General features: G+C 47.8%; 1 protein-coding gene across 4 annotated transcripts; it reads right to left on the bottom strand.

The window, feature by feature from the left end:
* Positions 1–748: 748 nt before the first annotated feature.
* On the bottom strand, positions 749–25,245 carry LOC144167746 (chitotriosidase-1-like). Of its 4 annotated transcripts, none has more exons than XM_077696929.1 (9): positions 25,025–25,245; positions 17,887–18,019; positions 12,731–13,007; positions 12,113–12,224; positions 10,866–10,978; positions 9,032–9,161; positions 5,828–5,998; positions 3,343–3,462; positions 749–1,500 (listed from the first exon to the last, which is right to left on the bottom strand). In XM_077696929.1, exons 2-9 carry the CDS (start codon positions 17,975–17,977, stop codon positions 1,309–1,311), a joined length of 1,206 nt encoding a protein of 401 aa, XP_077553055.1. In that variant the 5' UTR covers positions 17,978–18,019; positions 25,025–25,245; the 3' UTR covers positions 749–1,308. The 4 variants fall into 4 exon arrangements, with proteins under 4 accessions (XP_077553055.1, XP_077553053.1, XP_077553052.1 ...); XM_077696927.1 differs by lacking the exon at positions 25,025–25,245 and adding an exon at positions 24,246–24,375 and having other exon boundaries at positions 12,731–12,928; XM_077696926.1 differs by lacking the exon at positions 25,025–25,245 and adding an exon at positions 24,246–24,369.
* Positions 25,246–25,405: the final 160 nt, after the last annotated feature.

The raw sequence follows: 25,405 nt of genomic DNA on the forward strand, positions 1-25,405 counted from the left end.
AGGGCATTGTAATCGTGCCGCATGATCACAGCTCCTCGCTTCTGCTATAGGAACGAAGTATTAAGGAGCAGAGTCACTGAACTCCTCACAGGGATCATCATCATCATCATCACCGGCCTATGTACGCCCAATGCAGGGCAAAGGCCTCCCCCATTAATCTCTAATTACCCCGGTCCTGTGCTAACTGCGACCAATTTATCCCCGCAAACTTCTTCATCTCATGCCCATCTAACTTTCTGCCGCCCTCTACCATGCTTGCCTTCTCTAGGAATCCACTCTGTTCCCCTTAATGAGCAACGGTTATCTTGGCTTCGCATTACATGCCCTGCCCACGTCCATTTCTTCTTCTTAATTTCTACTAACATGTCCTTAACACACGTTTGTTCCCTGATCCACTCCGCTCTCTCCTTGTCCCTTAATGTTACACCTATCATCTTCCATTCCATTGCTCGCGGAGTCGTCCTCAATTTAAGTTGAACCCTCTTAGTGAGCCTCCAAGTTTCTGCCCCGTAGGTGAGTACCGGTAAGATGCAGCTGTCATACACTTTCTTCTTCACGGACAATGGTAGGCTGCCACAGGGATGTCATTCTGTAAAGGAAGACACACGGGCAAGCACGCTCAAACTTTTTAACAAGTACTCCAGTAAGGCCTTGATTGCTAAAAAAAAGCGTGACAGCAAAATACAAGTTTGATTCATTCGAAAGGTTGTCGCGTCAGAATAACGGTCACACAGATTTTAATGGCACTTCAAAAATCAAGCTAGACAACAAGTAAAACAGATGAAAGACTGCACTCACCATCCACTTTGTCGCACTGATTTAAGTCACAAGGACTTATTTTTTGCGGCTGCCGGCGACAGAAGCTGCCACAAATAAACAGGCTTGTGCGATAGCAGTGGCGCCTTTGGTTCCATTTGATCTGGTTCCATTTGATCTTTAATGCGGGGATGAAGATGACGCACTTATTGCTCTATTACGTCCATACTGACGTCGCAACTGACGTTCAGCGGGAAATTTGGAAGTTTGTCAATATTCGCGATACGTTTTTTGGCGAAAACAACGTTACGTAGTTTCAGAAAAGAGTTGAGTGAGTTACCAACGGCCAGTTCTTTCAAATAAAACATGGGCTCCGATGGTCTTCGTTGCCCCTCCAAGAACAATTTCGCGCACATGTCGGCACGGGGATTTGCGGCGATACTTTGAAGGTCGGTGTAAAAGGCAGTAATATCCAGTTTGATGGTTACGGCCACATATAGCTTATCACAGGGGCGTGGTTCAAATGCTGCCTTGGGAAGGCTGCCCACATGCTCATGGAGCGTCCGGTGTCATAGCAGAAGTGTCCGGTATCATCGCAGAGCTGTCCGGTGTCACCGCAGAGCCAATGCTTGCAATGGCCCTTTGCAGGGGGAAAGTAGTGCTGCTGTAGGTGCCTGCCCAGTCATCGGCATTGAGGCTGAAAGTCATGGTGCCACCGTAGCCGTTCTGCAAGGCCCACAACGCCTGCGCCAGTAAAAGGGGCACTCAGTGACGAACAAAGCGTCCTGAGTGAGGGCATGACGCTCACTCTAGAAAAATATGCTCTGTACTTAAACTGCCGAAACCGAAAACTTTTTAGTCATTGTACGAAGCAAAACCTGGACTAGCGAGGTAGGCTGATACTATCCAGAGAGTTTTGTGGGACTGGAGGAAAATTTTAAAAAACGATAGTCTTTCTTGGGCTTAAACACAGAAGTTTTGGTCAGTCTATCTCTCTGTCTGCGACTTGACTCAGCCACCCGGCGAAACTGAAACAGATGCTGCGAAATAGTCTGACATACCCACAGTCATTATTAAGCGTCTAAGTCCGGTGTCAATGTTCATACTTGTCAACATATCTGAACAAGAACAACACATTACGCAAATATGAGGTAGAAAATCAATACATAAGTGATATTTGCAGTGCTCCTTTATTTAAAAATTCATAGATGCTTGGATTTTAACTGCAGAAAATCAACTGCAGAAAGCTGTCGCCTGCTGTTGCCCACGCTACTATAGCTCCTGGCGGCATTTAAGAAATCAAACGGCAGCAGCAACGAAAGGTTCCGTCAGATAGGTTCCATGCTACACTTGGGACGCTCGTGGAGTAGGGCAACGTGGTTCTATAAACATTATGGTAGGGTGCCTCGATTCACGCGCGTCTCTGCCGTACAATAGCGCTGCCATCGATGCACCCGGCCTGGAATAGTAGAACGCGGTGAATTTAAATTGACTTGAACAAACCTCTAGCGCGTTATCTTCGGAGGAACGAAACGGGAGAGGAACAGCTTGAGAGGAGGTGAGCGGGATAGAGAATGGAGGCATTTACTTGGCAGGGGCGCCAATCGACTATCGTCTTTCGTCGACATTTGCAACGAAAGCAGCAGATACGCGGCCATTTCTGGTATGAAACTGTACCGTATATTTACTGCTCACAGTGGTTTTTATCTACCGTATATATCAGAAGAACAGCCGTTGTAGCCTGGTTTTGAGCAAGAAGTCTCGTCTGTAGTTGCAGCGATGGCCACTTTCTGAGATGCATCCCTGTGATACTTTTTGACCCGTGCAAGGTAGTCAAAACATGTCGCGAACAAAAGTCTGTAAGACTTTCAAAGTGTGCCCGGTGACGCTGTTGGCGTCCTTGATACGTTGCTTGCACTGCAGTTCTCTAAGAAAACGGGATGTGTTTAGAAATTACGTAGTTTTTCCTCCCTCCTTCTCATTTATACTTTTCAACTAATATGTGCTTCACCCACTACCGTAATCATATTGGGGATAGATCACCTGGCCGCCGCATGTAGATGTATTCTCATCGTTGATTGATTAATTATTAGGTTTAACGCGCCGAAGCTACATAGACGATGAGGCGCGCCGTAGTGGAGGGCTCCTGATTGAATTTTGACCGCCTCCATCAGAAAAGTGGCCGCCGCGGCCGGGAATCGAACCCGCGTCCTTGTGTTCAGCAGCAAAACGCCACAGCCACTGAGCCACCGTGGTGGGTTGCCATCTCATTGTAGGTTTTGTTTTCTTTTTTAGAATGCACAAACGTGCACAACCTGATTACTTCACAACGATTCTCTTCTACGACTTCACGACGCATGAGTTAACGCCATGGACGCTGGGGGAAAATTGTAACGTCAACCGATTTCTTTAATGATTTCTCCAATTTGTCCAAAATCTAATGATTTCAACCGATTTCTCCAGCGCGCCAGCTGTGCACCGCGAGACGTCACTGCTCCACGCGCATGCGCAGCACTGCTCTCCAGATGCCACACGAAACGCTCAACCTCGGCCAGTGTAGCTCGCGCTACAAAAATGCAAACTAACCTTGAGCCGCACGCTGGACTCGTCGTCGTAACTTATCCAGAGGTTGTCCTTGTGCAGGAAAGGGACCATGGCTTCAGCGTCGTACTCACGCTTTGCGCCACTCGCCAGGTACTGGAGCACCTAACGAACGGTTGGGGAGGCGCTTGAAACATGCATGCAGGAAATCGTTGAAGAAAAACAGTGAGCGGCAGCTGCTATGGTGCTTGTATCTTCCATGTAGACAACGCGGCTGGCTGGCCACACCAGAAGTAGATGCATTTTTTTTTGTACTACGCTAGTAAATGTTTTTTGCATTAAAAGAATTGCTACGGAGAATATATGGAATGAGAGCATGAATTGCAGAAGATAAAGAAAGGGTAATTTAATTAAACAGAGACGGCTACACGTGGCCAGTCAGCAAACACGCTGTCAGAAATTAAAAACAAAAATCGGTCCTCGCGACCTGTTCTCGTTCCTCCTCAACCGGTACCCAGAGGCTCCCTTTCAGTGCCGGCGTTTTCTATACTTGTCAAATTAGCTGTCATTAGGGCTTGGTTTAGCCACGGGAATGTTTATAGTGCCCTACACTTTCTTCCTGCCTCCTGAACCTTATCGCTTGCTCTGTGCGGGAGACGCCTAATGAGAGTTACCCACAGAAAACACTATACGAAAATGGTGCGCTCCTGTCACCAAACGCCGCTTCCCAACAAAGCTGTTGTACGTTACCTAATTCGGTGCCGCCAAAATGCACCCGTTATCAGAATTTACCTCCCCCACCAACGATCCCACGGTACCGACTCGGTGAACACTCGAACCACGCCTTCACCTTATTGCACTGTTCAGTCTCTCAAGGGGCCTTGCAGGAGTAGTTTAGAATGTTGGGCCTCTTTCCCAAGTTCTAACGCGATTCCTATAGGTGCTTCGCCTTCTCCCAGAAGACCTAACACAAGATCAAGGCCTTCTCTATTCAAGAGCCCACTACCCCTCACCTAACCCATTTCCCCAACAGGACTATTTGTTTATTTATTCAGATCCCCTAAAGGACCTGCAGGGCATTATATAGGGGAAGGGGGAATAACAATGTGTATTAAAATTTTCAATGGAAGTGCAAACACAGTCAAGAATGGGCATGTAACAGGAAAAGGCAAAATAAAGCGATACGAGGAAACAAAGCAGAAGCAAGCGAACATAGTTTATGGTTCACGGCCATTATAAATTCAGGTTTCGCCTTCTCCAGTAAAGATGTTTCTCTTTCTTTGAAGGATAGCAGGAGGGGGGGGGGGCTAGTAAAGTCAATAATGAGTTTTCTCTCTCTGCCTCTTTCTACATTGTCACTTATTTTCAAGAATGGCCGTTTAGTTAAACGGTCATTCTTAAGTTCATTGTTACATTAGGTTGCTTAAATTACTTATAGTGAGCGGTTCCTGTACATAATTTCCCTCGGGTATTTTTGTTAATTTTACATACAAAGATAACTATACCTACTTTCTTCATTTTCGCTTGTTTAGTTTTCCTTTGCACCCAGATGTCTTTGGTGGTCTGTCAAATAATTTTTTCCCTGTTTTGTCAAATGCCTCTGAAAGGGTACGGGACATTTTTGGCTCTGACGCACACAGTTTCTATTGCAACGAACACAGCACACTGCAACGAACGCGAGCAGCTTTCACCTGGCCATATTATAAGGAGCGCTAACGACAGCCAGCGTGAGCTCTCTGGACTCGGGAAGGAAGCAGAGATCCACTCCTTTCGGCCTGTGCAATGCCGGGTACAGCCGACAACAAACGCGTGCCAACGCCGCCATCGCGCATAACTGGAGCGACACTCTTGGTGTGTCCCTGCAACACAACTGCGTTTGGCGGACGTCAAACGTATGCCGATAGTTACGTTCACAGCGCGACGCGTATGTCCTACTTTTCTAGGCAAGTATGCTAGTCGCTCCTTCCGTGATATTGGCTTCTCTTCTCATGAATTGCACGAACGTTACTCAACTGAAAGAGGGCCCACGCGGACTGTTAGCTAATCAGCGTCGAGAGTTTATAGGTCATGCCATTTAGCTAAAATTTACAGAAGCCTCGCGAGAACGGTGGCCCTACACTCTTGAGAGTGTGTCGAACCGCCAACATGAGAATGGCGGCTTTTGGAAGAGACGTAACTAGAGCTTCTTTAGTTCGCTTAGTGCTTCTTAGATGACTGGACCTTTGAAACAATGCACAACACTCTTCCGTAGTAGTGGATGCGTATGGGGAGGGAGGGGGAAGGGAAAGCACCCTCGAAATTGGCACTATACCAAAGCTACCGTGCTCCCTCATCTGGCAATGATTCCAAGTATCTCCCGCATTTTCACGATAGGTCGCTCTGTATCCGCCTCAGTTCTGGGAACGGGAACGTCCTACAATGGCTGTCTTCACAGCACACAGCTCACAGGGAGTGCGAACCAAGGTTACTAGCTTATTCTAGTAACGTTGGCGTGAACAACGTCTTGATTAGGCAATCCGCTACGACGTACCTCAGGGTAGCTCACAAAGCCACCGCCATATTGTGCGCGCCCGGCTGCGCGAGAGCCGACCTGCCACCGGTCGGGATGGGTGAGCACCCAGGACAGGCCGTAGGTCGGGATTCCCACCATGATCTTGGACTTGGGCATGCCGAGCGTCACCCATAACTTCGCGCTCGACTCCTGCGGGATGTAGGAGACAGGTGAATAAAGTTTACAAAAGATTAACAATTAGAAAACCAACACTTGGTAGCCCTTATATTTTATCTCAAAAGAGCCCTGATCTAAAACACAGCACATGTCTATACTCTAGGTATGATTCTTAGAACAGCGCTCAAGCACGAGTGAAGTGCGTCGAAGCTAAATTCGGAAGTTTGAAATCAACTTGGGGTTTTACGCTTTATGGTGTGGGATATAGAGCAGCATTGTAGTGGAAGGGCTGTAGAATAATTAAGGCCATCCGCGGATCTTTAACGCGCACCAGTAGGGCAGAGCCAGGCAACGTGACAGTGCAGGTAAAACTCGAGCAGAACATGAACACGCGACCTTTGTTGGCGGCTTCCGCGGGACCTCTCCGGATTACCTGACACTGAACGGCATGCCTGATGCCACGTCGTCCTATAGCTCCGCTACAAGCAGTACTGTCTCGAAAATCAATTATAGTTGTCCACCCAGAGAGAATGACAGGAATATTCGACTGCGCTGGGTGTCGGAGCAGCCATGAGCGTAAGCAAAGCCAGACGAAGCCTTTCCTGCGAAGCTGCGACATCTCAGAATGTGGTGATGCTGGCCCATATATTTCAAACTTCAGCTGCAGCACCCTGGTCGACATGTGGCTTAAGAACCATGCTCCTAACCATCCAGTACAAACACAATCACCACCATACAGGCGTAGGCGCGCGTTCTTCTCCAAGAACAGTTAAGGCTACTTTCCAAGCAACGACAATGAGAAAGCGCAGGAGTCGAAGTAAACGCGTGTGCAAGCCAACTGGTGGTGCGTTACCGCTATACTCGGAGACAATTTAAGAACGGCACCGGAAGTTGCCGCTGTGCCTTATCACCGTAGCCGGATGTTTCTCCGCGCGGCGCAAGTAGGGCGTTACTGGGAATATTTTAAGTGCTAATGCACTTCTTAAGCGACCCTGAACCTGCGTCCACCGGCGATGTCCGCATAGCATACCCACGTGGGGGATTGGCCAGGAATCTCCTCGTCTTCCTTGGCAACGGGGGGAGATGGGCGCGCGCTGCCTGGCCGCTGACATGGCACATACCCACGTGGGGGATTGGCCAGGAATCGGGCGTGAGAAGGGCTAATGCACCCGCTTAAAGGAGTACTGACACGAAATTTCAAAGCTGAGATCCGCTCTAGCAATCAAGTACAACGACAACACAAATAGGTGTCTGTGAATAAATGCATCTTGCTTTCTTTGTAGTTGTGTGTGTGTGTGTGATCTCTCTTTCGCGAACATTACCGAACCGCGCAAATTCAACTCGTGCATTCGCACTTTCACATTCTTCCCCTCGGGGAAATGCGGGGAATTTGAACACGGCGTGAGCCATTCCCGTGATTTTTTGGACTTAATATGCTTATAAACGACTCCAATGACGACAAACAAACTACGTGAGACAAGGCAGACGATATCACGCATTCATAGCAAACCCCTTTCAAAGCGCGCGCGCACTGACGTCGCGGGTCCGGCGCTTTGGCGGAGTGATGCACTACATGAGGTGGTGCCGTTTTTGAGTTGTAACCGAGTATAGCAAGTTCTAGATTGACGTCGTTCCCGACCGGTGCTATCAACCTGCCTGGCAGAGGTCACGGTACATATGGGGGAGACAAAGCACCTAAACTCCAAAGCCCAAAGCTTGACCGGTGTGTCTACCAGGTCCCACTTTAAAACGGACAAAACAGCATGACGGCGTTAACATATCTGATGGTGAGAGGTGCAGCCGCATTTAAGAGACGGGAAGGCTGCCACCTAGCTCCTGGCTGCATGATGCATCCTGCTGCCATTTCCCGAGCCTGGCTGGGGATACGGGCAGGTCACGGCCTACCATCCCGTCGAGCCCACGTCGTGAGCCCACAAACTCCTACACCGCATGGCCATGCAGAGAATGGAGCTATCACGGTGGGGGAGGGCGTATTCCGGAGCAGCTGGGGGGTTCCGGCGGCGCTAAGTAGCGAAAGATTCTGTCGGTGACATGGTCGCAGCGCCCGGGCGACCAAGCAGTCACCTTCTCTTACTCTGTTGTTAGGGCGCCTTAGTCGACCTGGAGCGAGCCGCCATTTTCGAGGCCACGGAGGAGGTCGGCATAGCGGGGAACTTGCGACGCTTCGTCGAGGGCTTCCCGGGGGGCTGCACAGCGCAAGTGTTGGCGGTGAAGACGCCCTCTCGACAGCACGCGATAGTAGATACTGGTTCTCTGCAGTGCTCCGTCGCCAGCCCCTTCCTCTTCAACATCGTGATGACGAGCCTAACACACTGCCTCCGACGGGGGCCGCGAGGTCACACAACTGATACACGGACGACATCGCCCTGTGGATGCTGGGCCCTAATGCGCTGATTACATGTCGTCCTCCACCTTAAAGCGGCTCAGGTCGCGGTGCGGGCGAAGTTGTTAAGCGTTGCCTGCTACTACCGGCAGCCTAGACGGAGGCCATAATGCTGCACTCTGACGACCCAGCACGCTCTCCGGCTGGATGTGGAAGAGCTTCGTTTGCGCACCTTGGACCACCGACTTACCTTCATGCGGGGAAGACAGGGGTGGCGAATAAGCATTGCGTGCGAAATGATATCGCAGTCGTGGGATCGGGTGCATGGTGCATGCACGGACTGAAGTGCTCGAGCGCTTCTTGATGAAACTGCTGCACCTTTCACACCTAACAGACATCAAGTCAACTACGCAAACGCACATATGATATACGCTTCAACATTTAGTGGATAGCGGGGGTGACCACGCGAAAAGCGTTATCAATTTTTTGTCCACCCGCAGGTCTGTGACAACTACAAGGAAGACTATACTCAGCCGTGGAAAAGATGATGCAAGTTTCAAACATTTTCATGCCTTCAAACTCACCTCGCTTGCAATGTTGGCGCGTATTTTAAATTTTCATTTTTCAAAAAAAAAAAAAAAAAACACACGCCAAATACGAATAAAACGGCGATTTAGATTAATTCATGTGAAAGGAAGGAGTTAGAAAGGTTGGGGACTAACCACGTTGAGCGTATTGAAGTACGGAGGGTCGGTTGCTCTGGAAAATAGCGGACTATTGTGGTGAAGCCATGGGGTGTACCATTTGTAGACGTTCAAGTCGTACGTCATCAGGTTCACGAAATCCACGGACCTGCATGATTCATGCATATCAATATAAACGAACTCACGGAGAAACGTGCCACTTTCGGGGGTAATGGCCAAAGTAAACTTCATAGAGCTTCACGGTGCAAGGCACTGGGTTTGTGCACTGCAGGATGGAATGAAAGAGAACTTAGGTTCGCTTGTAATGTTTACATTCTGTACAGCACAACCGCCGACTCTTTGGAAGGTAAGCTATATATGCATCGGGTATTGCCCCAGTGGTGTGCAGAATTGTCTCGGCTTGCATGCCTAATCCTTGCATTGCTTACAAGCGCGAACAAATGCGTGACAAAAAAAAAAAAAAAACAAGTTTGTGGCATCGGCTACCTTTGATAAGACTGAAGAATCTTCCGCAATAATTCAAGGTTCCATCTGCTTACACTCATGTACTGGTTCTTTCCGTTCCATTACGGTATGCATACAGGTTTACCATTTTGCAAGTAAAGTAGCCGGGCTTGTATAATCCCTGGATTGGTCCTGTCCTTCAACTGCTGGTTATTTTAACAGCAGAGCTGGGGCGGAGTTCTCAGTTTCGTGCATTTCATGTCCGTTTCAATGTGTGCGTTTCGAACGAGCTCTGATTGGCTGGAAGCAGATGACCGATCATGACGCAGCACTCCCATTGGCCAGATGCCTCGCAAGTGCAACTACGTCATGACTAAAAATGGGCGCGAAATGGACATTTTTGAAACGGATACAACTAAGAATAGGTTGCACTGTCAATGACCCACAAAAATATCAAGGAAATGCCGAGCGTACGTGAGCGTGCGTCTCGTGGTGTTCCTTGTAACATGGCACGCCCGAACGTGGGAGATTGGCCAAGAATCGGGCGTAAGGAGGGCTAATGCGCCCGCTACGCGAAAATAAATTACAAACTTAAGCATTTGAATGAAGAAAGAGCATATAATCACAAGCGAGAGTTGGTTGCGGCGTCAATGAACATAGAGTTCCTGTATATCGTGATCCCTTAGGGGAGCTGTATACACGAACCTGTCGTCAGCTCCTGATGACACATGCTACCATGCCGAGACTTCGCTAGTTGGCACCGCCGCCAAGCGGATACCTGTGCGTAAAATGCGACCGACTCGGCCTGCTTAGCTGCGTGGGCTTCTTCGTCCTTCTAAGCTGCTTCTTTCCTTAGAAGGAAGCCGCTGGCTTCCTTCTCTGAAGAAGAAGTAAATTGAAGTAAAGAAGAAGTAAAAGTAACCGAGTAAATTGTTCTCAGTGGCTTATACGGCGCTCGTCAAGTTTAGCTTAGTGAGACAAACACAGCTTTGTTATGATATCAGGCTTGCACCGTTGTGCAAACAGGCTTAGATTTTTTATAAGCATGCCGAGACTATCCCAGTATTATGTTTGCCAGTTCTTCGTGTGCGCACGCTTGCACACACCACGCACACACTTATTCCTACAAACCCAGTAAAAGCAGCCTGCAACTGTCCTCCGACCTCACCAACCCAGTGCTCCGCCACTGTATAAAACAAGTTTCGCAATAAGGTGCCTGTGCATATTGTGCACGGATGAAGGATCTTCTGAACTGATAATGTATTATAGTGGCGAAAGATGTAAATGGTGGGATGAGCTTGCAAGAGTCTACCCCCTCGATGAACTCTGGCTGGCGGAGGGTCGCTTCCTCAGTCGACGAAGTAAACGCGACAAATGAGCCCCTGCTTTTCCCCTTCGGACCACTTACTGGGCCATGGCCTTGATGTCGTAGCCTACGATCACGAGGGGACTCTGCGCCGGCACCGCGACGGACAGGATCAGTGGCCAACGGTCGTCCCTCTTGAACTCCACAGAGGCCATCTGCAGACGACCGGTTGGCAGACATGAAACCACTGTCGCAACTTCTTGGCTGCTAGACAGGCCTCATTGCTGCCGTTTAAAAAAGCTGCGCGTGCGGGCAAAGATTATGCGGAATAAATGAGAGGTATGAAGTGGGGCGCTTGAGTGTATTCTGGTCACTTGTCTGCATACCAGCCCCAAAATATGAAGGGAAAGGCACGATCGAACGTAGGTGAATGGCATAGCACTTAATGTAAGGGTGTCCTCAGCGTCACAAGCACGGCCGTGCGCAAGAATTCTTTTAGAGGAATGCTAAGTGCAACCTGGGAAAAATACAACAGTTACAAACTGTATCCACATGGGCAGTTCGTGGGAAATGCAAACACGGGTAAATATTGTAAGTGCGTTGCAAAAATTACATGTATGAGCTCCCATCCCTGCATGCAGTCAGATTGTGAAAATCACTCCTACATTCCTACATTATCTTTGTGGCAGAATGAAGTTATCATTGGTGGTTTTTCTGCTTTATCAAGCGGCTTCATTCACGGCCATTAGGTACTGTCAGAGGTTACTGCCGAATGTACCTCCTAATACTAACGCAATATCAAGAGACCACGATGACTTTTTCCTGTGAGAAAAATTTGAACGTGGTTTGTGGAGACTAACAAATATTTTTTCATGTAATTCACCGCACGCCTATCTTCAGATAAAATCTGCCTGTGCATGCGAGCTTAAGTTCAAACCTCGCGAAATTACTCCTACAACTCACGGCCAAATGTGGCACTTGCATTGGTGACGTACCACAACGTGCCATAAAGGCTCCATTGATGGCTGAGAATAAATTCTGGAGAAAGTCACTCAGATGGCGACTACAAAGTTTAGTGAATTTTCTGTGTACATCACTGCGATTTAGTTTCGACGACAAGAATAGCTACCGCATTGCCCGTGTCTAGCTGTTGGAGGAAGCAAGGCGTTGGTTATGATGATGTGGTCTGCGTGACTGCGTTTGTGCATGATCTACTGAAGCAGGTCGCTCCGCTGGGGATACCAGCTTGCCATACGTAAGTGTATCTGAACGGTTGACTCGACGTGGTGGCAATTTGTTAGCGTAAGGTAACTCAGTCGATTACGGCATGAAAAAATAGCGATGAGTACCTTGAGTAGACGGCCGAAAGGTACGGCGTCTAGGAGCGTGGGGAACTCCCAGTCTAGGTCGAGTCCGTCCAGACGTGCTGCTCGAAGCGCTGAAATCGACGATGCGATGAACCTGGGCACCAGAAAGGTAGAAAGAGGAGCTACAGCATTGCGTCAAACGCGGTTTCATCACAGCCTACTTGCCCCGAGAATTTGACTACGTTTCAGCTGCACCGATTCGTCTATGTCTGTCTGTCTGTCTGTTTGTCTGTCTGTCTGTCTGTCTGTCTGTCTGTCTGTCTGTCTGTCTGTTTGTCTGTCTGTCTGTCTGTCTGTCTGTCTGTCTGTCTGTCTGTCTGTCTGTCTGTCTGTCTGTCTGTCTGTCTGTCTGTCTGTCTCTTCGCGCAAAAAGAGCACCACGAGAAGTACTTGGCTGCCATTACAGCCCGCCTTCATTGTTGAGGACCACGTCTGAAGCAACCGTAGATAGCACACAGGTGTAACCATTGCTGCGGTTTTGTGATACGTGCCACCGCAACGCGCAATCTACTATTACTACATGCATACGAACATAATATCACTGGGGAAGTCGCTGATATAATGAAAGGGTCGGGGAGGATCGATAGCTCTCCGAGTCACCTCTGCCTGCTGTCGGTGCTGGCGACCATGTTCTTGAAGTTCTTGTCTCCTCCGCCGCCACCCACGGAGAGCATGAGCTTGAGATCGGGCTTTCGCCTCCGGAGCAACGCGAAGGCAGCCAGCTCCCGCACACCCCCCACCAGGTCAAGATCGATGCTGCCGTCGTCTTCCACAACGGCGAAGCCAAGTATGATGTGGCTGCACAGTCCCACGTCCACCATCGCCAAAGGCAACGATCTGTTGTCGGCCTTCATGTAGCATACATGCTGGAACGAACCTGCACTCCTCGTGAAAAACCATCCGGCCCCATTACGTACGCTGAATACAAAAGGAAAACGGTCCGTGTTCAAACTATCATGCACAGTTGTTCGAACTGTTAGCACAAAAAGACGAGAGTGTGGCTTTCAGCGCACTCAGCGTCGCGCCGCGGTAGCCTCGGTCGTTATCGACGCGGCTGGCGCATGAGCCTCTGGAACCTCGCACTAAGATTCAATTAAGCCTTTCGTTACTGTCTTTCACTTCCGTGGTCTCCCTTCTTTCCTTACTTCTGTCTCCGTTTTATATGTCACATGATATAATCTACAATACAAAAATGGTGTGATAGAGAGGGGGTAGATAGATAGATAGATAGATAGATAGATAGATAGATAGATAGATAGATAGATAGATAGATAGATAGATAGAGAGAGAGAGAGAGAGAGAGAGAGAGAGAGAGAGAGAGAGAGAGAGAGAGAGAGAGAGAGAGAGAGAGAGAGAGAGAGAGATACTATTTTAAATGTATGGTTAAGTGGGTGGGGTGGCATGGCCCAGCGCCTCCTCCCGGGGTTCGACTGCGGGGATTAAGAGAAAGGTGCATTCAGGGCATGCCCAATGAGATTGGTGACGGTGTCCTTCGGACACATTTAGTGCAATTAGGTGACTCATATAATTTGGGATGAATGGGATGCAGTCTGGAGTGACATGGCAGTGTGTTCGTCTGTAGTAGGCGCAAAGACGTTTTTCGGTTAGTAACAGCAGGAAGTGCGGGAGGTAACATCGGTGTCTCCATCGTTTTAAAGGAATTCGCTTCACCGACGGCAGTAATCAAATCCCGACGGCAGTATACATGTCACTTGAAAGGAAGACTGGGTGCTGCCGCGTTTATTTGGCTCCGCAGCCAGCCGTGCATGGTAAGAATAGGTAGGTGCGTTTCCTGCCATCAGTACAAGCAGTTGCAATGCAATTTTCAATGCAATTTGCAATACAAGCAGCATTTAGGGTACACTTTCCTAGTGTCTTAAAGCGGGCATTGGAACGATCGGATTTTCAAATTAGTCATGAGCTAGTTCTTTGAGCCATACCTGGAAGCCACGGCCTACTGGCTTCACTAAAAAAATTTCCTTATCTCGTCCAGCCATAGAGTTACCGGTCTTAAAACTTCTAGTCCCCTCTCTCGGTTGCCACTCCGTCACCATAATTCTCCACCGGTTGCCAGTTCTGTGCATTGTATCTCAAGCCCAAGCCCAGATCTTTTAAATTGAGCTATGATGTATGCAGTCGAGGTATGCGTGTACACGAATACATACATACATACATACATACATACATACATACATACATACATACATACATACATACATACATACATACATACATACATACATACATACATACAAGAGAAGAAAAACTTCGAACAAGGTAAAAGCACGATTGTGGCCTACGTTTCAGCAAAGAGAACTTGCTTTCCTCAGGGCAAGTTCTCTTTGCTGAAACGTAGGCCACAATCGTGCTTTTACCTTGTTCGAAGTTTTTCTTCTCTTGTGTTCTCTACCATCTTCAAAGTTCTACTACTCCCTACATACATACATACATACATACATACATAGAGATAATATACTGACTCTAAAGGGAAAGCGCCCCGCTGAGCCACTGCATTGGTACCGTACGACGCACAGTGGCACACATGATACAACGATTTGAAGGTTGCCAGCTGAGCTTTTGCTTAGTAAAAACCGCGAAGCGATTGGTTGTAATCTGGCAACGTGCTACTGCGGCGTTTCCGCGTCCGGCTAGCGAAGCATGCCGGGAATAATTGTAACATGGCGGACCGCTGCTGGCCAGGCGGATTTTGTGTAGGCGGCGTCGACAGCATTGCGTAGTTTATCTCCTGTGGGTAGGTAACCGACGTGTTCTCGGTTTAGCGTGTGAGTTACATGTGCTGAGACTATTTGAGCAAGATGTGGCAACGCTCACACAACACTTGCGCGCAAGCTCGAATGCGACTGATCGCATGCGCGAGGACGCCAAGGAATCAGCTGATCCGTACTGATACGCGTAGAAAAATGAATCTCCGTCATGATCTCCGTGAATTTTTGCGCTGTGCCGTTTATTTGCCATTCTGTGACAATTTGCGAGTCGCTCAATGCTTTTCCAACGAAGTGAAGTGAACTGTGGCTTTAGCTGAATGTAAAACCTTTATTGACACACACACAAAAAAAGAAAACGTTATCGCATGGGCCAACGCTGATATTGCCGGTGAGTCGCGGCCCTTTGAAGGACAGGAACGAAAGAGCGCGGTCGATCGCAGGCCAACGGAGTGGCAGAATGCATGCCAAGGGAGTATGGGAGTATGCGAAATACAGTCAGCGGCGTGTCCCGTTTCTTTTTTTTTTCTGTCTGTATTCGTCAAGTTCTAGCTGCTTTCCACCACTTCAAAGTGAAAGCTTGCGGGACTGAATGGACAGTAATTTGCCGCACAGAGCGCGCGAGGAGAGAACATTGACTTATTGACGTATTGTGAATGATTAAAAAAAACCGCATTTCGTTACCTAATTTTTCCTTCTACCGTCACGAACGCTTGCACGAAAGTTCGAAGCACGGAGAGCTGTAAGAAGTTCCATGAATAAAACAACTGGAACCGAACGATTATAAAAGCTCCTTTTATTTCTCTTCCAACGGGAACGATCGCTGGCTGCCACTCCGCAGCCTGTAGTGAACTTGCGGTAGTCAAGGTCAGGTCGGAATCGCTGTTACGGCGTCAGTTCAGGGGCAATTATAAGGTGCTTTACGTGAAGAAACGAATGACAGCCTCGCAAGCGCCCGGCGAGGCACTTGCTCAACGCGTGCATCCGAGTTGTACCAGTTGTACACGTTTTGCACGCACGAATATCTGAGCTGGATTCTGCACACACCCACTGCGCAAATCAGGCGAAAGGCCCTGGCCACTTCCTAGCACACTTAAATAAAATCAAAACCAAAACTGAACTTACTCTTTCTTCGCTAATTAGAGCATAATTACAGTAAAAATTTTATAGAGCTAGTTTTAATTACTGAGGCAATTATTTGTAACTATTTTGCTTCAGTTCTCTGTTTTAGTTAAATAATTACAGAACAACTTTTTAGAGGGCTGAATACAATTGATCTGGCAACCGTTGGTATTGTATCATATCAGCGCCCACGATTCGTACGGTCTCGGAGCTCGCTTTACCCCCTGCATACATACATACATACATACATACATACATACATACATACATACATACATACATACATACATACATACATACATACATACATACATACATACATACATACATACATACATACATACATACATACATACATACATACATACATACATACATACATACATACATACATACATACATACATACATACATACATACATACATACATACATACATACATACATACATACATACATACATACATACATACATACATACATACATACATACATACATACATACATACATACATACATACATACATACATACATACATACATACATACATACATACGTCGCAACTGAGAGGACGCAGGCTTGACGCCAGCTTAGGCACTACTAGCCCAGCAAACCGAATTTCACGTTTCTTTAAAAAAGGAAAACCGCCGGGGCCAGTGTTCCATTCGGCTCCTCTCGGTTGTGAGGCCTATGCCTTACCGACAATGTCACGCCGGCTCCTTGTTGTATATGAGCGAAGCGTTGGACGCGATATCTTGGCAGCGCGTGGTTGATGCGAAGACTACCGCCCCGCCTTGTGCGTAAGGACGCCTAACTCTAACAAGGAACCCCGGAGGGGAAACTTAAATTTGCTTCCTGCAGCCATAGAGTTTCTTACAATATATTTGTATGAAACTCTATGCCTGCAGCTAGACAAAGCCACAAGAACTCCGTGCAGGTTAAGCTAACAGCATCTCTTGCGGAAGAAGAAGACGCCGCGATCAGCATTCCGCTGCGCAGCCGAAGCGATGCGGACTTCGTGAAAGAAAATTGCTAATATGATCCAAGGAAACAAGCTTTTGCACGATATTTTGGGCTTGGTGCAGCCGAACCAGTTGTAATTCTTTTTTTTTTTTCCTTTTCACTAGTTGAGGATATTCTTCATACAAGCGCAAGCGTGAACCAGGTTGGTAAGTTGGTAGAGCTTTCGACAAAAAGGGAGGCAATATAGGGCCCGTCGCAACCAGCGCTGATTTGAAGGTGCAATCAAAACAGAAATAAATTTTAGTTGTTTCGCAAACTTTAAATGGTCGTTATCTGACCGAGAAGTGAGGCCAATGTGTGTGTGTGTGTTTTTTTTTTTTTTTAACAGAGCCGGAGAGCGTTACTTTGCCGCTTTGAGTTCCCATATTGCCGCACCCCAGTGCGCTGGAACACAGCTGCGTTTTCCTCGCCATGAAATGAACAGTTAAAGTTTCGCCTGTGGCTCCTTGCCATCCGAACGGAGACAACTCTCGCCTGCAGCAGGTCGCCGTTACGCTACCTGGACATGGGCCGACTTCGTAGGCTCGGTCTCAACTGGCTAGATGGTATATTTGACATTACCACGCTTCACAGTGAAAGTATTCGACCGCCACCAGCACCACCACCACTATCATCATCATCGTCCTCGTCTTCGTCATTTCATCACGTCCCTTACAGTCTGTGACTTTGTATATCCCAGCCTTCTGCATATCCGAACCATGTGCTGTGACCATCTGTCTATAACAAAATATTTGACTTGACATGCATTTACACCGCAATAAAGCGTTGCTACTGAGTGTATAGCTTACTTAACCTTTCAATACACAACCATTTTCTTATATAGCATATTCTCACTAAAAACGCACGGTGCACCCCAAGGCTGAACGAGTCGTCCGCAGGCTGACTCACGTGTTGCGGGCCAGAGGGTGCAGGACGCGGCTAGAAGCAAGCTCAAGCGAGCCCAGGGCAGCCGCATGCCGGCGACTCCAGCCGTCGTCATCCCAGCCGTCGGTGGTCGGAGGTTGGACCAGGAGGCCGACGACTGCCGGGAGAGTAAAACGCGCAGTGTGCTGGAACCTGTACATCCGCCTCTCCGCATGCCCGGTGCTTCTAGCACTCAGAAACTCTCGGGCAGCAACGAGAGAGATAAATAGCGACAGTAATCCCCCCGCCTCTCAAAAGAAAACGCAAGTCCCGACGGCACCGCCAGACGTCCGCGCCGGACGTTCCCGCAACAATGCAGCGCGCGCGGCCGAGCAGAAGACACGCGGCATTGCTGCGGCAGCGGCGGGAACGAGATTAATAGGTTTCCAAACATCGGAGACGGGCACCGGTCGACAAAGAGACCACAAGTCACAAGTGCGGGGAGGTGGGCGAGGGAAGGAATGGTGGTTTGGCTGTCAGCTCGGTCGATGCATCCTTTCGCCCGGGTCGCAGAATAAGGAATTCGTAGGTCATTGCTAGCGAGAAGGAAGAGAAGCCGTCGACGAGATCGCGCCCGAAATCGCGCACCGCGGCACTGTGAGGTCGTCGCGGAGCAAATATTGAAGACTGGCGCGCTGAAAACAAACTGACCGCGAAACGGTATAGCGACTTCGTCGGGAACTGCGCTCGCTGGTTTGAACAGTGTGCGGTGGCAGGTCGTGCGCTCACACCGTATATGTGAATAGTCAACACCCTACGGCGACGTTCTTGCATAGGAAGCGAAACTGGGCTAAGAACTACCCTGGTATTATTAGCGCTCCTATGCGCCACAGATGCGGACTAGAGGAAAGAGAATTAGTTCGCTGCAGAGAGTTCGCTGCTATTATTTTATCACTTGACCGCTTTTTTTAGGGGCGAATCCCTTTAGGGGCTTGGGCTGTCGGCGTCTCATGTCGTCGTCTCATGTCGTAGCATCATGCAGTCACGGTACTAAATTATCGGTACACTCGTTTTCCTACGCCTCGCGCTAGAACGTAACGTGTACTCAAAAAACACACCGTGACAATCGTTTTCCAACGCCCCTCGCGAATGTTACATCTCAGTGGGAAAAATGCGTACTAAAAGAACACACCGGGACACTCGTTTTCTAACACTTCGCGCTAGAACGCTTCGTGCTTCGAAGACACGAGACTTACAGCAAAGCTGTATACTTCTATCCCCGAAGAGTTTCATTTCCGTGGGCAAAAACGCCAAGGCGCCAAGAACACACTTATACACTGCATGCTTCGCCTCTTCCCAAGTTTCACGTTAGTGGAGATGGCCCGGGATTTCTTTTTTTTTTTTTTTTTTCCAGCACGGGGAGTTTTTAGTGAAACTCGTCTTCAAATACTTCTGCGTGAAAGCCCTCGCACGAGCAGCGGATAAGTGTTTTGGTAGATGCATATTCAAAATCAGCATTGCCCGCTCGCTACTAGCCAACCGCTCCCTACCTTTTCGTTCTTTTTTACTTGCATGCGCTCCTTCTGGCCCAAGGAGGAAAGAAGGCAATTTTTTCCTCCGTGTTCTGCCATGACGGTAATGTCCGTTTCCTCCCGTGTTCCATTTTTAGAGCTGCTTCCCCGTCCTCAGACGACTAACGCCACACTTGCCTTTATGCGACACAGCCTCGTTATTGAGTCGCTATCGACGTTATGCATTGTCCCAGCCTGTAGCCCGCGTGTTTTTGCTTATTTCTGCTGCGCTTTGACATCGCCTCCGCTTGTGTCGCCGGCGAGTGGAATAAGTGGGTGACAGTTTCCCGACGTATTTCATACCCACTACAACTAACTCAGTGAACGGAAGTTCAACCTAACATTTCTTTTCGGTGGGACTGACGTAGCCTTGTAATTTATAGGCGGCGTTTTGCCAGTTGAATCGTCGCGTAAAAGGTAATTTCGCTTCTGTACTTTTCTGCCGGGTAAATTCTTTTTATTATTATTCTATTTTTCTCGTCGTGACAAAACATGAAGCTGAAGCAGCCGAGACGAAACTGATCGCAGATGCAGTTTGCGTCGAAACTAGTAGCACCGACTGCGTGTACTGCGTCCCGACGAAAACAATAGGACCGTGAAAGGTCCACGGAGAAACAGTGACAGCATATATGTCAAGCCTCGGCGTACATTGGCGTAGTGACGCCGCAATCAAGTGGCCATAAATTTCCGCGTGCATGCTTTGCAGGTATACAAGCACGGAGAGCGACCCCGAAGGCGCGGAGAAACCTAGCGCCTGTTTCTATATATCCTCTGCGCTGCTGTCTTCGTGATCTGGATTCTAAATTGTGTTCATACAGCAGTGTATGCACTCAGCAATTCTATAACGCGTCCAAAAGGTACGGTAACGTAAATTCAGAGCTGCTAATGGACGTAATTTAGCAGCTGGCTTAGCGCTGAAACTTCATCAGTTGGAACTAAAAAAAATACCGAAACATTGCCCCGGAAGAATTATGCAGAAGCAAAATAACTTGTTTAACCGATACGACGAAGTATTGAAATACTTGCAGGAACCCACAAATGAGAACTGTTAAATAAATGTTTAAAGGGATCATGCAGACAAAATACGTTTGGTTAAAGAAAAAGACTGCTTCGTACCGATAACAATTATAACTATTTTTATCGTAGCTTTCAACAAATATCGGCGCACATTAAAGATCCCCAGATGGTCAGAATTAATCCGGAGCCCTCCACTACGGCGCGCCTCATCGCCTGCCTTGCGTCGGCGCGCGAAACCCTACAATCAATCAATAAATCAATCAATCAATCAATCAATCAATCAATCAATCAATCAATCAATCAATCAATCAATCAATCAATCAATCAATCTTTCGAGAAATAGTGGAGGTATGAAAGAAGACAGGCGAACCAGTGGTGATTCCCCAGCCATTTTCCGGCAACTTTTCTATGACGTCACAGAATATTGTTTTTATGATTAGCGCATGTCGACCTGAGCTACCTCCAAATAACATGACTGGGTGATCGTAGTGGTGGTTCTATAGGTTCGGTGACTGTATAGTTCTATTTTTTAGCACGAAAATGTTTTATTCCGGGATCCATCAAGATCTGACTGACGTCATATCCGTCACGGAAGTGACATCGCCAGAAAAAGTTTTGTTGACGCGGCGGCGCCAGGATTCGAGCCGGGGTGTCCGTCGCTGCAGCGGGGGGAGATAGACGCTTTATCCACTGCGCCGCTGTAAGCTGAAGCGCAGACATATGTATGAACGCGCCATATATCCTTCATATAACCTGCTCCACTTAGGTGGTGCTGCCGTCTAAGAGAAGTGAAGCTAAGTAGTGCATCACGATGCTAATGAGCGCCGATAGTTGGCGCCAGCTAAGCTCGTCGCAACGCAACCGCCTTCTGTACACTCCACAAAGCAGGAACGCGGTGGTCGCACATTTACCAAAGCGACGCGCCAGCAGGTCATCGCTCACCAAGCACACCCACAAGACAGCCCCGCAAATCATGCTAGCTCTTTCGGTGCAGCGGACCGTGAGTTCACCAAACGATTCGCTGGCAACCCGTTCGGTTTCGTTCGCATGGTCAGCGAGCGCGCGTGGTTTCATTCAGGTTTACTCAGTGTACCGGCACGTGCACTTTCCCTCTCGTGTTTTACCGATTCCTATGAAAGCGGGATCAACCACATTTTACAGTTCCGTTTGATCGTAGCGCTTGAATGCGAACGTGCAGTTAAAAGACTGATACAAATCCTTTTATGCCGGCCCATAATACATCACTCCTGCTCGTATTGCGTCACTATGGGAAAAATTTGAAAGATCTTCAACATTTCTCGCATTTTTTTTTGTTAAGAAAGCGTCGTTTATAACTGCAATGGAGCTGAGTGAGCTATCAAAGGCTAGTTCTCTATAATCGAACAAAGTTGTATTAATGCGTAGCATTCTTTGCCGAATACCCCCAAAGCCAGGACTGTGTAAAGCCCCGCATTTCAACAAAAATGCAGATTTCACAGAAGTTCCGTTTTTATTCGTTATGATAGCGTCAATAAAGATAATTGGCAGGACATAATATTTAAAAATAAAAAATAAGACAAAAAAATAAAAAAATACTGTAAGCTATTTTGACCACGCTGCCAATGTTTCGAACCTTATAAAAGAACTTCCTCATCCTCTGTACATTATTATCAGTACTAACTCTTCACTCCTGTCATCATCATCGCCTGTACATGATCATCATCACCGCGTGGGGCTGTTCCTTCGTCCGGGCGCCTGAACAAAAGGGTCGTCCCAACCATTATCTCTCAATGCTGAAAATGGCGTTCCACCTTTAATCGCTAGATACTTGGTAGAACAAAATTATGAAAAAAACAAAAAAAATCTGTAAAGAACTCAAACTCTATACAAGCGGCATAAGAACGCTAGGCATCTGTAGACATTTCTCTGAATTTCTGGAGATATTTTTTTTTGTCTTCATGGCTCCTTTAAGCCACTCTGCTATACACTGAACTTCTTTAAAGTAGGCTTCACTACAGCACACTCGCATGAATTGCTGTGAAAGCATCTTTTAGGCGCAATGAATATAAGACGTCTGCTATAAAGGCCGTAAGGCCGTAGAGTATCTTAACAATGCTTCCTAGGACCCCATGCATTCCTATAAAACGCGATAACGGGGCTTTAGTCGGCTACACTACAATACGCAGATGAATTGCTGGGAAGAAGTTTTTGCAAATACAAGTATTGAGGCCTTAATTCTTTTTATTAAAGGGACAAGGAACTCTGCAACACTTTTTTCAATTTTTTTTTCGAAATCTCAAATTCTTTCAGAACGTAGTCAACAAACCCATCCAGTATTAACAAGGGGGGTTCACAAAGTACCTCCGACAAAAATTAATGCTCTAAATAACTTGGAAGCCTGCTGAAATTTTTTTTCTTTTTCCCGAGTCTTGACGTTCTTTGGGCGTTCGAATTATGTCATTACAGCAATGTAATGACTTTTACCCAATCATTTTTGTTGCAGCAATAAACGCATTCGAAAGCCACTTCCGCAAAAAGCCGCAAGGCAAAGCAGAAACGGAAGGCACATTTTCCGCGACGAGCAAATCACGCAGTGCCGCTCCGTGCTGGCCATAACTATACCTCTGACAATGCTTCAAGCAGCAAAGGAAGGAGTGAACGCGTTTATCAGAAGTGCTAACGTGCTGGACCTTCTTATAGAAGGAGGCCAGTCGTGTTCAAGCGAGCAGCGTCCCTTTAATAGTATTTTCTTATGCCCCGAAAGTTACACATTAAGCATTTCAGACAAACAGACGGGTGTCCTCACTGAGCAAGTGCTTAATAAATATTAAAAACCTTATATTCCCTTTTGCACATAGACCGCTTTTATGGAAAATTAATCGTGTGATAATAGAGTAATTTAGCATAGCGGGTACCGTACGCTACTCTAGCGGTGGAGGGTCACGGTGGTGGCAGGCTGCCCGTCCCCGGAACGAACTCACGCATGCGCAGTCGGGTCCGGTATCCGCCGCCGCTAGCGTAGCAAACGCTACCCGCTATGCTAAAATACTCTAACGTGTCCGGTAATTCAGCACACGTAACAGTAACTTGAGCTTCAGGCTGCCATAGGAGTCGAACTTCAACCAATCTTCTTCTGCAGCAAGCACTCGCTCATGAGTGCGTAAGATGTCATCGGGATCACCCCGTTAAAATATTTTAATAGAATTACTTCGCTTCGTGGTGTTACTTGCTTGTGGCTACTAAATATGAGGAAGCGGGGTAATAAACGCACCAAAATTACAATAACAAAATGGTACGGAAGCGCACTGTTTCAACTTCGATCACCCAAGCTAATTTGCGAGACAACGTCATGGTCAGGAGACGCCGCTCAAGCGTAAAAAAACTCGGGATGTCAAATAAACCGAAACAAATTTCATCATCACCATCATTACCAGCCTATTTAACAGACTTCACTATTTTGAAACTGAAAATCTGAGCTCATGCGAAAGCTGAGGCATTCGCGTTTAAGGCTGCTTGCCCTAAATTGAAAAAAAAAAAAAAAAAAAAGAATCCCTTGGAATTCAACCAAGTGCATCACTATGAGACGATGAAAAACCTTGCAGCTGAGCCATTACGCATGCGGAATAGTATCTTTCTCGGGCGATAAACCATACAGAATTATTTTTCTTGTTTCCGGACGTCTTCGCGCTTTTGACGAAAGCACTCTTCCAGAAATCCGTGATAACATAGCAACGACCAACGTACACGTAGAACGCGGCGGTCAAGGACCTGCACACGAAGCACATGCAGCAATTACCACCCTCAAAAACAATCCAGCCCGCTGTAAAAAGCACTCACCGACCAATGCATATCGTGGAATGTTTGTTTCCCCCACTCCCCACGGAGGGGCGCCTCGTCCCCCCATATCCAGCATGTGGGCAGATAGACGTTACCATCTCTCTTTGCCAAAAAATTTGGGGTCACGCGCATATATCGTCGAGATTAGGCGTGGCTCTGATGACTACTGCGGCGTTCTTGTTCCCGAAACGAATGAAGAAAAAAAACAACTCGAAAGTGGCTAAGATACGCAGACGGCATTTCCCTGTCCGTTCAAGCACATGCTAAAATCGTGTTTTTTTTTTTTTTTGCTTTCGTTTGCAATGCTTTGCAAGGTTCCGTCCTGTTCGCGTTACTCGTGCAAAGCTAAATTGTTAGCTCAGTCAAGTATTTTGAAAATATCTGGGTGTGTGTGTCTGCGCGCGCGCGTTAGTTTCAGCGTCTTGTGTCGCGGTATATGACGCATACTTTGATTTTCGGGCTCATGGCAATGTCCTCTGCATATTCAGTCCAATTCCGGTGACACAAAAGTAACAACAAACAAAACAAGGTCTGCAACACTCTCTTTGGATAAACTTTTCCCTACCCTCCGCCTTCGGCGATGACCCATGTACTAAAACTTTTTGAAATTTCAACGCAACGTGTGAATTAAGTTCAAAAATCACCAATTCAACCGATGAATCCTGGGTGTGTAAGGCGAACTCCAGGCCAGGTGCTTCCTAGGGGCGCCAAACTCAAATTAAACGCACGTAGATTAAACTGAGGTACAATATACGGAAGCCAGATGTGGTCCTCCTCACCCCGTGTGCAGGCTTCCCCGGGGTTGATCCCTGATGTTCATCGCCAGAGTCTGTCGTTCGGCGCGGGCAGTAGGCAGATAGCGTGCGTGCCAAGCTTCTTACACTTTCGTTCGCTAGCGCTCTGACACGGCCGCCGCTCGCGCAGGTTACACCCGCGGCTGCTCGAGATGCCGTCGCTTCTCAACGAGCTCGACGCGCTGATCCAGATGACCCGCGAGCCGTGACAACCGAGAGAGCACTCCGACGCGCGCCACCAAGCCTTGGCGGCGCTAGCGGGAAGGGTGTGGATGTTCCGTGGTCTCTTTCTTTTTGTTTGTTTGTTGTTGTTGACTCGCTATGTCGTTCGGCTCCTGCTGCACCTCGCTCTCGTTTACGCAGCAT

This window comes from Haemaphysalis longicornis, unplaced genomic scaffold, assembly GCF_048455015.1.
Source record: "Haemaphysalis longicornis isolate Haplotype H1 unplaced genomic scaffold, Haemaphysalis longicornis Haplotype H1 scaffold_2, whole genome shotgun sequence".
NCBI classification, from domain to species: domain Eukaryota; kingdom Metazoa; phylum Arthropoda; class Arachnida; order Ixodida; family Ixodidae; genus Haemaphysalis; species Haemaphysalis longicornis.

What these genes read in the sequence shown, in the direction of transcription:
- LOC144167746 (XM_077696925.1), bottom strand. Translation starts at nt 18,076, where the DNA reads ATGCGGAGAGGCGGATGTACAGGTTCCAGCACACTGCGCGTTTTACTC. An exon ending in CTTTCGGCCGTCTACTCAAG is followed by an intron (nt 10,979 to 12,112) that starts GTACTCATCGCT and finishes GGTCGTCTGCAG; the next exon opens with ATGGCCTCTGTGGAGTTCAA. An exon ending in GACATCAAGGCCATGGCCCA is followed by an intron (nt 9,162 to 10,865) that starts GTAAGTGGTCCG and finishes TGAATCATGCAG; the next exon opens with GTCCGTGGATTTCGTGAACC.